The sequence below is a fragment of the Anthonomus grandis genome, chromosome 19, assembly GCF_022605725.1.
Source record: "Anthonomus grandis grandis chromosome 19, icAntGran1.3, whole genome shotgun sequence".
NCBI classification, from domain to species: domain Eukaryota; kingdom Metazoa; phylum Arthropoda; class Insecta; order Coleoptera; family Curculionidae; genus Anthonomus; species Anthonomus grandis.
Genome location: NC_065564.1, coordinates 6,151,853 through 6,165,775, shown reverse-complemented (window position 1 = coordinate 6,165,775; position 13,923 = coordinate 6,151,853). Strand labels below are relative to the sequence as shown.

At 42.2% G+C, this 13,923-nt stretch overlaps 2 protein-coding genes across 2 annotated transcripts; one reads left to right on the top strand and one right to left on the bottom strand.

Moving 5' to 3' along the window:
• Positions 1-484: 484 nt before the first annotated feature.
• On the bottom strand, positions 485-12,014 carry LOC126747190 (uncharacterized). The gene is made up of 20 exons (XM_050455692.1): positions 11,896-12,014; positions 11,204-11,332; positions 11,020-11,142; positions 10,739-10,957; positions 10,501-10,688; positions 10,347-10,449; positions 10,221-10,289; positions 10,059-10,170; positions 9,430-9,881; positions 6,647-7,068; positions 6,119-6,424; positions 5,191-5,476; positions 4,819-4,914; positions 3,927-4,181; positions 3,659-3,874; positions 3,309-3,605; positions 3,073-3,253; positions 998-1,115; positions 798-939; positions 485-746 (listed from the first exon to the last, which is right to left on the bottom strand). Exons 1-20 carry the CDS (start codon positions 11,984-11,986, stop codon positions 565-567), a joined length of 3,987 nt encoding a protein of 1,328 aa, XP_050311649.1. The 5' UTR covers positions 11,987-12,014; the 3' UTR covers positions 485-564.
• LOC126747374 (kelch-like protein 10) lies at positions 5,149-7,146 on the top strand. The gene has a single exon (XM_050455951.1). The coding sequence runs from the start codon at positions 5,213-5,215 to the stop codon at positions 7,076-7,078; it is 1,866 nt and encodes a 621-aa protein (XP_050311908.1). The 5' UTR covers positions 5,149-5,212; the 3' UTR covers positions 7,079-7,146.
• Positions 12,015-13,923: the final 1,909 nt, after the last annotated feature.

Below are 13,923 nucleotides of genomic sequence, written 5' to 3'. Positions count from 1 at the left end.
ATCTGGTTGTAGAACTGGCCACTCCAGTTGCTCTTTGAAAAAGTTCGACTCTAAAACCACAAGATTCTGATTGAAAATTAATACGAATTGAGTTAGCTGATCAAACTGGTTATTTAACGGTAAGATTCAACTAATTTGACAACAGCGCTAAACTCGGTCATACTCGTGATATTTCGGCGAGAGTATTTAGATCTGGTCGTAGAATTGGCCATTCTAGTGACCAAGTGATTCTTAGAAGATTCTGATTAAAAATCGAATGAATTTGGGTCAACTGATCAATTCACGATAAGCTGCAACTAATTTGACAACTGCGCAAAACTTGGTCACTCCTGATATTTCGGTGAGAGTATTTAGATCTGGTTGTCGCACTGGCCATTCTACTGATAAATAGAAGAAGATGGACTCTATCTAATATCTCTTAATTGTTTTTTGAAACTATTTTAAGTCTGGCGACCGGGTAGGGCAAGAGCGTAATAAATAACAATTTTCCCCATCAACGTCCTTTATTCCCCCTAATAATATAATAACAATAATAATACTGAAAACCTGGATGCCAGTTGCAATCTAAACCTTGGGAACGAATCTGGCCTTGTACTTCTCGGGAGTCATGGTCATGCCCGGGATCGGTTTTCCCGAGGGTCTTTCTGCGCTGGCGTCCCGCTCGATCTGGAAATTCCTCAAAATTTCCACGAAAAACAGGAATATACAGGACTTAGCCAGGGCGTCTCCCAAGCATCTCCTTTTACCTGGAAACCAAATATTCATGATTTAGCCGACTTAAGCCGGATTTGTATTACCTAAACCGAACGTCATCACCCTGTCGTGTGCCTTTAAGGCGCCATCTTTATCCAGGAACCGCTCCGGCCTGAAGACCTCTGGATCCTTCCAGAAAGTCTTGTCGTGGTGCACCGAATGTAAGTTGAGTAAAACCGTTGTGTCCTGAAAATGTTCCCGGGTTAGTACGCTTATGGATGAAGGTGTGTTTGAGGGGGTGAACCTTTGGAATGACGTATTCGTCTATGGTGGTGGTGACCAGAGCCCTCCGGGGTCCTATAACTGGCACCACTGGAAAGTAGCGTTGGCATTCTAGGAGGACGGCTTCTATGTACGGTACCCTGAGGAATATTATAAGGTTTCTTGATGAAATGGAGGAAAAAAGAAAAATTAATATGGGCAGAATCGGGTGGTTGAGCTTGGAATTGGAATATTCTTGGAGTATAGTGGTGTCGTCAGCAAGAGTATATGGGATGTCAAGGAGCTTAACGAGTCTAGCTAGGATCAAATAGTCGACGTGGACATTTTCGTCGGATAAGTAGTTAATCAGGGTGACCTTGAAATGCTTCCTAGTTTTTCAAAGAAGCTAGCTGAGCTAGAGTTTCCAAACTTGGACAGTGGTGTGCGCTCAAGTTTCCCCTACCAGGAACTTCAAAAGTTTTCGAAATATTTTTGACTAGTTTTTGAGATATGACCAGGTTTGTTCGGGCGGTTTGTTATCGGCGTAAAAATAATTAAATTAATTGATAGGGTGACTTTAGAGTCTCTTTCCAATGAAACTAGCTGAGCTAGAGTTTTCAAACTTGGACAGTGATGTGCGCTCAAGTTTCCCCTATTAGGAACGTCAAAAATTTTCAAAATATTTTTGACTATTTTTTGAGATATGACCAGGTTTGTTTGGGCGGTCTGTTATCGGCGTAAAAATAATTAAATTAATTGATAGGGTGACTTTAGAGTCTCTTTCCAATGAAACTAGCTGAGATAGAGTTTCCAAACTTGGACAGTGGTGTGCGCTCAAGTGTCCCCTGCAAGAAACTTCAAGAGTTTTCGAAATATTTTTGACTAGTTTTTGAGATATGACCAGGTTTGTTCGGGCGGGCTGTTATCGGCGTAAAAATAATTAAATTAATTGATGGGGTGACTTTAGAGTCTCTTTCCAATGAAACTAGCTGAGCTAGAGTTTCCAAACTTGGACAGTGGTGTGCGCTCAAGTTTCCCCTAATAGGAACTTCAAGAGTTTTCGAAATATTTTTGACTAATTTTGGAGATATGACCAGGTTTGTTCAGGCGGTCTATGTAATCGGCTTAAAAATAATTAAATAATTGATAGGGTGACTTTAGAGTCTCTTTCCAATGAAACTAGCTGAGCTAGAGTTTTCAAACTTGGTCAGTGGTGTGCGCTCAAGTTTCCCCTACCAGGAACTTCAAAAGTTTTCGAAATATTTTTGACTAGTTTTTGAGATATGACCAGGTTTGTTCGGGCGGTCTGTTATCGGCGTAAAAATAATTAAATTAATTGATAGGGTGACTTTAGAATCTGGTTCCAATGAAACTAGCTGAGCTAGAGTTTCCAAACTTGGACAGTGGTGTGCGCTTAAGTTTCCCCTACCAGGAAGATCAAAAGTTTTCAAAATATTTTTGACTAGTTTTCGAGATATGACCAGGTTTGTTTGGGCAGTCTATGTAATCGGCGTAAAAATAATTAAGTTAATTGATAGGGGGACTTTAAAATTTGATTTCAATGAAACTAGCTGAGCTAGAGTTTCCAAACTTGGACAGTGGTGTGCGCTCAAGTTTCCTCTACCAGGAACTTCAAAAGTTTTCGAAATATTTTTGACTAGTTTTGGAGATATGACCAGGTTTGTTCGGGCGGTCCGTTATCGACGTAAAAATAATTAAATTAATTGATAGAGTGACTTTAAAATCTGTTTCTAATGAAACTACCTGAGCTAGAGTTTCCAAACTTGGACAGTGGTGTGCGCTCAAGTTTCCCCTATTAGGAACGTCAAAAATTTTCAAAATATTTTTGACTATTTTTTGAGATATGACCAGGTTTGTTCGGGCGGTCTATGTAATCGGCTTAAAAATAATTAAATAATTGATAGGGTGACTTTAGAATCCGGTTCCAATGAAACTAGCTGAGATAGAGTTTCCAAACCTTGACAGTGGTGTGCGCCTAAGTATCCAATATTAAATTTTCAAAATATTTTTGACTAGTTTTTAAGATATTGACAAGTTTTTCCAGCCCACCTCTATTATCTTCATAAAATCAATCAATCAATCCACCCTATCTTTTACCTCTGTCTATCACAATAAAACACATCCTCCTTCTTCTTGAACTCGCTGTCCAGACACTGATGCACCCTCTGTTGCACCTCTGGAAAAAGGATCATCGCGAGAAAGGCGAAGTCTATGGTGTTACTGGTGGTCGTCGATCCAGCGATGAAAATATCCAGACACACCATCACCAGCTGTTGTTCTACATTAAAAAAAAACAGAAATTTACCGTCCAGCCCTGGTTTTCATTGACTCACCAGTAAACGTGGTCTGTTGTCCCCTAACTTTGGCCATTTCGCTTAAAAAATAATAAATAAAGTCGTCGCCACGCCCTGCGGTCCAACTCCTCTTGTGTTCCTCTATGGCCTCCATAATGAAGTCCTTAATCTGCGCGTTAACGTTCACCATGAGGTTATAACCGGTTTTCTCTGGAGCGACGAACCTCATCCAGGGATAGTTGTTGAGGGTCCCCCCGGACATGTCGAAGGCCTGCGTGCGCTTCTCCATGAGCCCCAGCAGCTTCTGGATCCGTTCGTTATCCTTCAAACTCTTCCCTATGGTTCAAAAGTGTCAAAACAATGAGCTGCTTCAGCTCAGTAAGGCTTACCGCTGGTAAGGCACCATAAGATGTTCAACACTGAGATGGGGAGCATGCTGGAAAGCTCCATGGCTCCCTTGGCCCTCTCTAGGGCGCCTATGATCTCCCTTATTTCCGTTTTCACCATTTTTTCCATGGAAGACTTGCCGAACCCGAGGACCCTCAAGTGGGACACCAAGAAGGTCCTTTGCTCCTTCCAGAGGTCCCCTTCGGTACCAGTTATTCCTGAAAAAAATTATTGATTAGTCAGCAATCGGGAGTTAGGTTTAAGACGAACCGTTCCTGGAACCCAGACACCTCAGTTTGAAGAAGAAATTATCGGGACGTCCCTGGAATTGGTCGGAAGTGAGCACGTGGCGCACAGTGGCGTAGGAGCAAACACAGGCCACGCGTTCTTTTCCTAATTTGAGGCCCAGCACCTGGGTGTGGTATTTCCTGGATAAGTTTATTAGGGCCAAATGTTGACCGCCGTGCAGTTTGGCCAGTCGTCGCAGTTCTGGACCGTTTCCTATGAACGGGATCCATGGAGGACCTGGAATAAGAAATGGATGCTTAAGGCGTGAGGAAATTTGACGCCATGGATGGCCAGCGAGAGCACCGGATTTTGGTCCTATTGATTTTTTTCCCATATGAGTGAAATCAAATTACGGTTTATTCTATATACAGGGTGTTCGAAAAATAGACGGGGATATTTCAATGGGTGATTCCTTGTAAAAAAATATGAGAAAAAGTTTCTATAAACATTAATTATTTTTCTAGGAGAAAGGACTTTGCGCATTTCTGTAAAACTTGAATGGCCAGCTAGACCTCCAGATTTGACTTCATCAAATTTTTCAATTATATTCAAACTAGGCCATAGACATAGAATTGATTGGAATAATTTGTTACACCCTTTTTAAATGCACTTAAGTAAGTAATTGCATAATGCAATGTGGCAAAATGACAAAAACCATAATAATAACATTATCTTTAATGGTTATGGTGAATGCTGTATTAGCATTTTAGTGATATAAAATAAAATATAGCACTCCGGTAATAGGCTAATTATTATAAGTGATAATGCTAATGGTAAATTATCAACCTAATTAAACCCTTAGAGAAGCGGCTACTTTACACCACCCCAAAGACAGTTTACCCCCCAATAAAGAACAAAAGCCTGCGCAACTCACCCCTGGGAAACTTCTTCGGTTTAACACACTCCTTCAGGAGAAACAACCCCAGCAGCGCCAACCCCAACAGAAAAGACAAAACGGCCGAGTACATAATTCAGCAGGGGTCAAATCTGGTGAACCGGCGTGCGTCGCGACGTCCCGATCCACTTGCAAGCGCACGAGGATCACTTTTGAAAGGAAACCCACGTGACGATGGGACTAAATTAGGTCCTGCGCGTTGCCAAATCGACGCGTTGCCGAGAACTTCCGCGATTACATAAGGAATCCCTCATATAAGGCACACGGTTGCCAGAACTTGAACGGCCGCCTCTCACCTATGCGGTTCTGTCACTCAAACTGGCTTGACAGTCAGTCATCGTATACACCCACTTTCTACAACAAGCCCTTTTAAATGGTATTTCACATGAAACTGCGCACAATGTCCTCGAAACGGAAACCGCTCTACTTCCGGAACGTCAAGCAGATCAAACGGAGGAAACAGTCGATCGGTAGGAGGTGCTGCTGTCGCTGCTCCTCCTCCCTGCAACTCCCGCTCCTCTGGAAAGAGATGCGCGAGAACAACCAACTTTGCGATGGAGTGGTGAGGTGCGAGGACGGCGTGGTGTTCAACATCCACCGCATAGTCCTCACAGCAGTGAGTCCCTATTTCCGAGCCCTATTCACCAACTCGATCAATAGGGGTTGCATGGAAATCACCGAGGCGAACGTGAGGATCTCCAGCGGGGCCTTCAGGGTCATCATCGATTACGCCTACACGAGGAACTGCGTGATCAATAAGTCCAACGTCTTCGAATTGCTAAAGTACGCGGATCAGTACGAGATCCTCGATGTGGTGGAGAAGTGCTGCGAGTTCCTCGTCAAAGATCTCACCGCCAGCAACTGCCTGCAAGTCCTCAAGTTCGCCTCGCAGTTCTTCTGCAAATCTTTAACCGATCGCAGCAACATTTACTTGCTGCAGAACTTCGCCAACGTCTTCAAAGATAACGAGCATTTCTGCGATTTATCCGGGGAGCATCTGAGGCAAATCCTCGCGGACGATTGTCTTAATGTGAAGTCGGAGGAAGTGGTTTTCGAGGCCATCAAGAGGTGGACGGAGCATTGTTCAGAGGGGCGTCAGAAGTATCTGCTTGACCTCATCAAGTGCGTGAGGTTAGGCAACTTGCCTCAGGAGAAAATCGTGAAAATCGCCCATTGGCAAGCGATCCAAGCCGATACCGCTTGCACCCTCTACTTAACCGATATATTAACGATCATGGAGGATTTTGGGGAGTCTTTGATGAAGCAGAAGAGCACTTACTTGATGAGGCCGAGGATCCCTTACGATATCTTGTTCGCTGTAGGGGGCTGGAGTGCTGGCAGCCCCACTAGTTTCGTGGAAACTTACGATAATCGGGCTGACAGGTGGCTGGTCTCCAAGGACACCGATGTGGTGGCAAGAGCTTACCACGGCATGTGCAGCTACGACGGTAAAATTTTCATTGTGGGCGGTTTCGATGGCAACGAGTACTTTAACACCGCAAGATGCTTCGATCCAGCCGTGCACCTCTGGAAAGACTGCGCCTGCATGCACTACTCGCGTTGCTACGTCAGCGTGGTGCTTTGTCTGGATAGAATCTACGCCCTGGGGGGGTACAACGGGAGGATCCGCATGAATTCCGCCGAGAGGTACGATCCAGTTAGCAACCAATGGGAGCTGATCCCGTCCATGCAGAAGCAACGTTCAGACGCCAGCGCTGCCACGTTAAACGATAAGATATACATCGTCGGAGGGTTCAATGGACAAGAAGTGATGAACTCAGCGGAGATGTTCGACCCGAGCACCAACCAGTGGTCCTACATCCCCCAAATGGCCTCCCCGAGGTCCGGAGTCAGCCTGATCGCTTACCACGACGCCCTTTATGCCATCGGGGGTTTTAACGGCTACACCCGGCTTCCCACCATGGAAGTTTTCATTCCCGGAGCGAGTGCCGAGTGGATGGAGGGGTCGGAAATGACCACGTCCAGGAGCAACTTCGGCACCGTGATTCTGGACGATTATATTTACGTGATCGGGGGCTTCAACGGGTCCACCACCATCAACTACGTGGAGTATTACGACGTGGAAACTGACGAGTGGGTGGATGCCGCCCCCATGAACCTCAACCGGTCGGCGCTGAGCGCATGCGTCATCAGCGGATTGAGGAACTCCAAGGACTATTCGTTTTTGGACAGGAGCAGGAAGGAGCTGCACGAGGACGTTAAGGAGGACTGCGATTAGTCGCACAGGAGTAGTTGCATTTTACGGATTTTTATGAAATATTTTAATAGATTACGGGTTTTTTATGAGCTCTGTGTGGTTTATTTCATCTGCTACTTAAACGAGGTAGACGGCTGTATCTCAGAAACTGATAATCGTAGAACCTTCAAACAAAAAATGTTGTTATAAGAGCGGACAAGAAAAAATTATAGAAAATATTTTTAAGTTCATTGGTCGGCCGCTAGAAGGCGTTACGGCTACTTGAAAATTTACAATTCAATTTTTTCCAAAAAATATTATTGTTAGCTTTTGCTAAAGTTCGATAGGGGGTGTTGAATTGAATTGAATTGTCGAAGCAGTGGGCTGCCAAGGCAGTTGTGCATATATAATAATAATAATAATAATAATAAGACGTTTATTAGCCATCAATACAAAAAAAGCATAATTACAGAAGGTAATATGATTATATACATGGAATTGAATATTAGAATATTAAACAAAGAAAGCATATTAAAAACAATAGGTTATATAAAGAATTTATTTAACACAAGTAAGGCAACTAAAAAGCCATGCATTCAGACTTCCAGAAAAGAAGGAAACAACTTCCTGGATTCTGTTAAGGCTTATAATAGAAGAAGTGAGAGAAAAAAAAAACATTTCTTATAGACAAACTAAAAAAAAAAACAAATAGGTAGGCATATACTTATGAGGGGAAAAAGCAGTAGGGGGAAAAATGGATGAAACGGAATGAAAAAATTCTTCTTTTTTCTTCTGTTTTTTTTTTTAAACAGTTAATTTTGAATAATAAATGTTAATAGAATATTTTACGTTGCATTCAGTTAGTTAGCATGTGCGTCGTATTTTAATAAAGAAAGGCATTCAAGAAAAATTAAGTTTGATTTAAAAGAAGAAGCTTGGTTTTTAATTTAAAAGTTTTTTCAGTGACAGTCAAATTAATTATTTTGAACTTATTAATCAAATTTGGTACGACATAAGAAAAGGATCGCTTAAAGAGTTCTTTGCTATGGCTAGGAATTGTTAAAAGATTTTTACGTCTTATATTAAGATTATGCACATCAGTACGATAGGTAAGCTTTTCAAGTAAATAAGGCGGAGTTTTTGATTTAAGAACTTTGTAAGAAAAACATAAAATATGTAATATTCGTCTATTGTGCATATTTAGCCAACCTGCTTCTTTTAATTTATAAGAAATATGTTGCCGTCTTCTTATACCAAATATAAGTCTTAAGCAAGAGTTTTGAAGTTTTTGAATTCTACCTGAGTCGGAGTTATCGAGACATGGTTCATAAATTGTGTCGCAAAAATTTAACGGTGATAGTACTAAAGCATCACAGAGCAGCATATATAGATCTCCTGATGGACCCGTCATGCCCCACCGGGGTTTACCAGAGATAAGGCTCTCTGGTCCGAAGGACTTAAAGTCACTCGGTACACGTCTTGTGTTTACACTTGTGTTTACCTCTTTGGTGTTGTGGTACATGTCACGCGTTTTCTGTCCGCATTTTAATACAGCGAATACTTCGGCCTGGAAGACAGTGGCGTGCTCCCCCAGCGAGTATGCCCTACTGGTATGTGGGATCCTACCACAAAGCCCTGATCCAGCTCTGTTATTCATTTTGGAGCCATCTGTGTACCAGGTGGTCGCTGTTGGAATGCTGCCACTCCTCTCTGCCTGCAATGTGCGTCACGAATCCCTCGCAGTCCACAGTCACTGGAGCCATGCAGTCCCTCCTCATCAGAAGGAGAGGACATTCCTGTATGGCCCGTGACCGGTCTCGCCAGCACGTAGTTCGCCGAGGACGTACCTCATTGCCTCGAATTGCACAACGAGGTCCAGAGGCGGAAGGCTCAGCAGAGTCTTAAGCGCTCTAGTTGGCGCCGTCCGCATGGAACCCGTTATGCTGAGACATGCAAGACGTTGGACTCTGTCCACTTGAGCACGAATTTTCGCTTTCTCCGTACATGGCCACCAAACGATAGCCCTGTGTGTGAGAAGAGGTCTCACAATGCGCGAGTAGATCCAGTGGAGGGTCTTAGGAGACAGACCCCAGGTAATGCCGAAAGCCCGCCTGCAGGCCCATAGCGATAGGGGGTGTTGACTTGGGAAAACCTTAAGGTTATGTAATTATTTTCTGCAAAAAAAACCGTTTTTCATTAACCCTGCCCTTACCCCCCCACACACCCCACGCAACTTACCAGTAAGAAATTGTTTTCAAAAAATCATTGCTTTCCAAAATAATACGCATGAATAACAGCTAATAAAAAAAAATAAAATGAAACGACAACACTGTAATACATCGAAAACCCAATATATTTCCGCTATGGCGCACAACAATTAACAACCTTATCTTAAGTGGTAGTCAAGTTCCTAATAATTAACTTGACCTTGAACGGTCTGGGCGACAGAGTGACTCCGTCGTAGGGCACCACGTCCGGGTAAAACCCCTTGACCGCCTCCAGGGTGAAATTGTGCAACAAAGAGGTGAAGAAGAGGAACATGTTGGTTTTGGCCAGCACCTCCCCCAGGCAGCGCCTCTTCCCGAACCCGAAGGGGATGAAGGTCTTCTCGTTCACCACTATCCTCCCGTTACCGCCGATGAACCTCTCTGGCAGGAACTCCTCGGGGTTTTCATAGACCTCCTCGTTCATGTGGACACTGTGTAAATTAGTCAAGATGATGGTGTCCTCAGCGATGTCATATCCCATTAGTTGAGTATCTTTGGTGGCCCTGTGCGCGATGCTCATGGGCGCCAGGTCGGTTCTCCTGAGGATTTCCAGGAGCACTGCTTGCGTATAAGTCAGACTAAAAGAAGTTCAAGTGTTTACATGACTGACGCACCCAATAAGTAAAAAAAAATTAAGAAATTAAGTAAGGAAATAATGAAGGAGTTAACGAAAAGACAGGTTTGAAGGAAAGCTTTGTAATAAACTGGGAAATAATTGTCCTAAAGTTACGCTTTTGGTGTCAATGGATGCCTACTTAGGTTTGTCTTTAATGGTGGGCCAGCGGTCCCTCCCCACCACGGCGTCGAGCTCCTTCTGGACCTTCCTCTGCACCTCCGGATATAGCACCATATACATGCTGGTGAAACCTGGAAAAAATACCAATTTATTCATGCACCCTAATGAAAAATCAACTCACCTAAGATGTTGCTAGTGGTCTCCGCCCCAGCCATAAACAGATCCAAGCAAAGTGACACCAGTTGATCATCTTAAAAAAAAAAAGAAACTCCTTCAGAGACTATGTGGTGACCAACAGAACTTGTACCTGTAAACGAGTCGTCCACCTTGACCTCCATGGACTTCAAAAAGGCGTCAATGAGGTCCCTAGGGTGGGGCGGGATGGTCCTTCGGTGCTCCTCAATTGTTTCCTAAAAAAAAATACCATAAACACTAGCCTTAGGGCACGACAAAGGAGAAACCTGCAAAAAGGTCCACATCCTATTGAGCACGTCCAGGAACTGGTTGTATCCAGTGGCGTCCGGAGCCACGAACCTCAAGATGGGCATTTGGTTGATCAGACCTCCGGATATGTCCACTATCCGGAAACAGTCGTGGAGGATATGGAGGAGTTCTGTTAGGCGGGCGTCGTTGACGTCAAAACGTACCCCTGGAAAGCGCTTCTGGTCATTTGAATAAGGGTTAAAGGGTCAAGGGTACCTGCCAGCATGGCCCACAAGGCGTTTAGGACGGACACGTCAAAGGCCCTGTGCATGAAGATGGGCTCGTTGGATTTCGCCTTCAAAGACTCCACCAAAGCGACGCATTCCTCGTGGATCTTCTCCTCCATTTCCTTGCAGCCGAAACCGAAGGTGCGCAGGTGCTGCAGGGAGAACTTCCGCTGTTTCCTCCAGAATTGGCCGTCGGCAAACAAAATGCCTAACATTCAACGAAAACATCTGATTTCGATAGGACTCGTTTTTTGGTTAAACTACCCTTACCGAGTCTTTTACCGAAGGTCCTGAGCCTAAAGAAGTACCCGTCGGGACGTCCATCGAACTCCTCCCTAGACAAAACCTCTTTGACGGCCTCCGGACCCATCACCGTCACCACGTAGCTTCTACCTATACAATTAGGTCGACAATTAATCCGTTATTAGCCTTAATAAGTCCATTGACGCCATACCTAACTTCAGTCCGATGATTGAACCGTATTTCTCGGCCAGTTCAGCCCATATAAGATGGTGGAACCCTAGGGCCTTGTACCTTCGCGAGTAGTAGAGCAGGTTTCCTATCAGGGGCAACAAACGGGGTCCTGAGAAGGGGAAAAAGTGGTCAACCAAGCCCTAGTTTCCTAGTCCCTAGAGACCATTATATAATTGGAGAGGCCAGTATGGGGTTAGTTCTAGTTATCAAGGGGGCTACTCAAGGATTTTTTAAAGTTGCCATCCTACCGGCTGCTCTAGTCTTGGGGTCGTTTACCCAAGTAGGCGACCAGTTGGGGTTATTATATCATTTCATTTTTAAGTTATTAGGGGCAACAAATAGGGTCCTGAGGAAGGAAAAAGTGGTCAACCAAGCCCTAGTTTCCTAGTCCCTAGGGACCATTATATAATTGGAGAGGCCAGTGGGGTCAGTTCTGGTTATCAAGGGGGTTTCTAGTTTCTAAGGTTTAAAGGAGATAGACGTGCCAATTCACGTCCTACCGACTGCACCAATTCGATTAGAAACAAGACAGACAGGATCATTATATAATTAATTGGAGAGGCCAGTGGGGTTAGATCTGGTTATCAAGGAGGCCAGTCGTGTTGGGGGGGACCCAAGTAAGCGACCAGTTGGGGTTAAATCTAGTAAGCGCGGAGGACACTGAAGACTTACCTGGTGGGAAGTTTTTGGGTCTCTTACAGGATCCACCCACTAAAATGGCCAGTAAGACTAAACACAGGAGGACCAGATATAGAGTGAACATGTTGGCGTTTCGCGGTGCACTGGTTCATCCGCTTAATTTTCGGGGGTACTTAAACTTTCTGTCCAGTGGCGTAGGTTATGGGTGTATTTATTGTACCAGTTTTTAATGAGTCGCTTAAGGATCATTAGTTGCTTTTGTGTGGAGGGTATTCGAGGACAATGTGGGAAAAAGTACGTCTATGCCTTCATTTCCATTCACCTTTGACCCTTTTTTTCTTAGCTTAATTCATAAAGAACGAGCAAAGTATGAATGAAAACGCGATTCTTATCTACTACGCAGTTCTTTTTTCGGGTTAATTTATTTAAATTTAGTACAAATAATGTTGCTCAGTTTTACAGGCTCGTATCGTTATTGTAACTTGGAAGGTGTACAGAAATGTACTAGAAACAACCCTATCATAAAGAAATTCCTAAGTGTACAAAAAAACGTCCTGATTTTGTACAATTTTTGTCCTAATTTGTACTAGACTTGTTAGGGTTATAAATAGACAAAAAATATATTTTTTAAACTTAAAATCAGTGTTAAATTACCGTACAGTTGTTTTCGTATATTTATTAATGAATTCCATATATTTACTTTTAAAAATGTACTAGAAGCAGTTAAGTCGAGCTTCTGGCCACGCATCAATAAGAAATTGTACAAAAAATATTAAAAGAAAATATTGTACTATTGTTAGTTGATTTAACATTAGAAAAATTAAGTAGTTGTTGAATTGTACTAAATTTGCTTAATTTGTTAAAAATGTACAGAGTGTCTGTACATGAAAATTCCCATAAAACTATTTTACAAAAATTAAAAATAAAAATATTTAGAGCCACTGTACAGGGTTGGATTTTTGATATGTCATTCTTCACACCTTGGACTAACTTTTACCTTTCACATAATTTTCCATAGATATACAGGGTGTCCCTGGAAATAGGGACAAAGTTCCTTCAAGAAAAACCATGAAAATTCCCATAAAACCATTTTACAAAAATTAAAAATAAAAATATTTAGAGCCACTGTACAGGGTTGGATTTTTTATATGTTAATCTTCACACTTTGGACTAACATTTTCCTTATTACATAATTTTTCGTAAATGTACAGGGTGTCCCAGAAAATTAAGACAAAGTTATACCACAAGAAAAAACATAAAAATTCCCATAAAACCATTTTACAAAAATTAAAAATAAAAATATTTAGAGCCACTGTACATGGTTGGATTTTTGGTATGTTATTCTTCGCACCTTGGACTAACTTTTACCTTATTACAAAATTTTTTGTAAATGTATAGGGTGTCCCTGGAAATAGGGACAAACTTCCTTTAAGAAAAACATAAAAATTCCCATAAAACCACTTTAGAAAAATTAATAATAAAAATATTTAGAGCCACTGTACAGGGTTGAATTTTTGGTATGTTATTCTTCACACCTTAGACTAACTTTTTTCTTATTACATATTTTTTTGTAAATGTACAGGGTGTCCCAGGAAATTGGGACAAAGTTACTACAAGAAAAAACATATAAGTTCCCATAGGACCACTTCACAAAAAGTAAAAATAAAAATATTTAGAGCTACTGTAAAAGGTTGAATTTTTGATATGTTACTCTATACACCTTGGACTAATATTTTTCTCATTACATAATTTTTCGTAAATGTACAGGATGTCCCAGGAAATCGGCACAAAGCTCCTTCAAGAAAAACCATGAAAATTCCCATAAAACCACTTGAGAAACATTTAAAATAAAAATATTTAGAGCCACTGTAAAAGGTTGAATTTTTGATATGTTATTCTTCACACATTGGACTAACTTTCTCTTTATTACATAATTTTTCATAAATGTACAGGATGTCTTAGGAAATCGGCACAAAGTTCCTTCAAAAAAAACCATGAAAATTCCCATAAAACCACTTGAGAAAAATTAAAAATAAAAATATTTAGAGCCACTGTACAGGG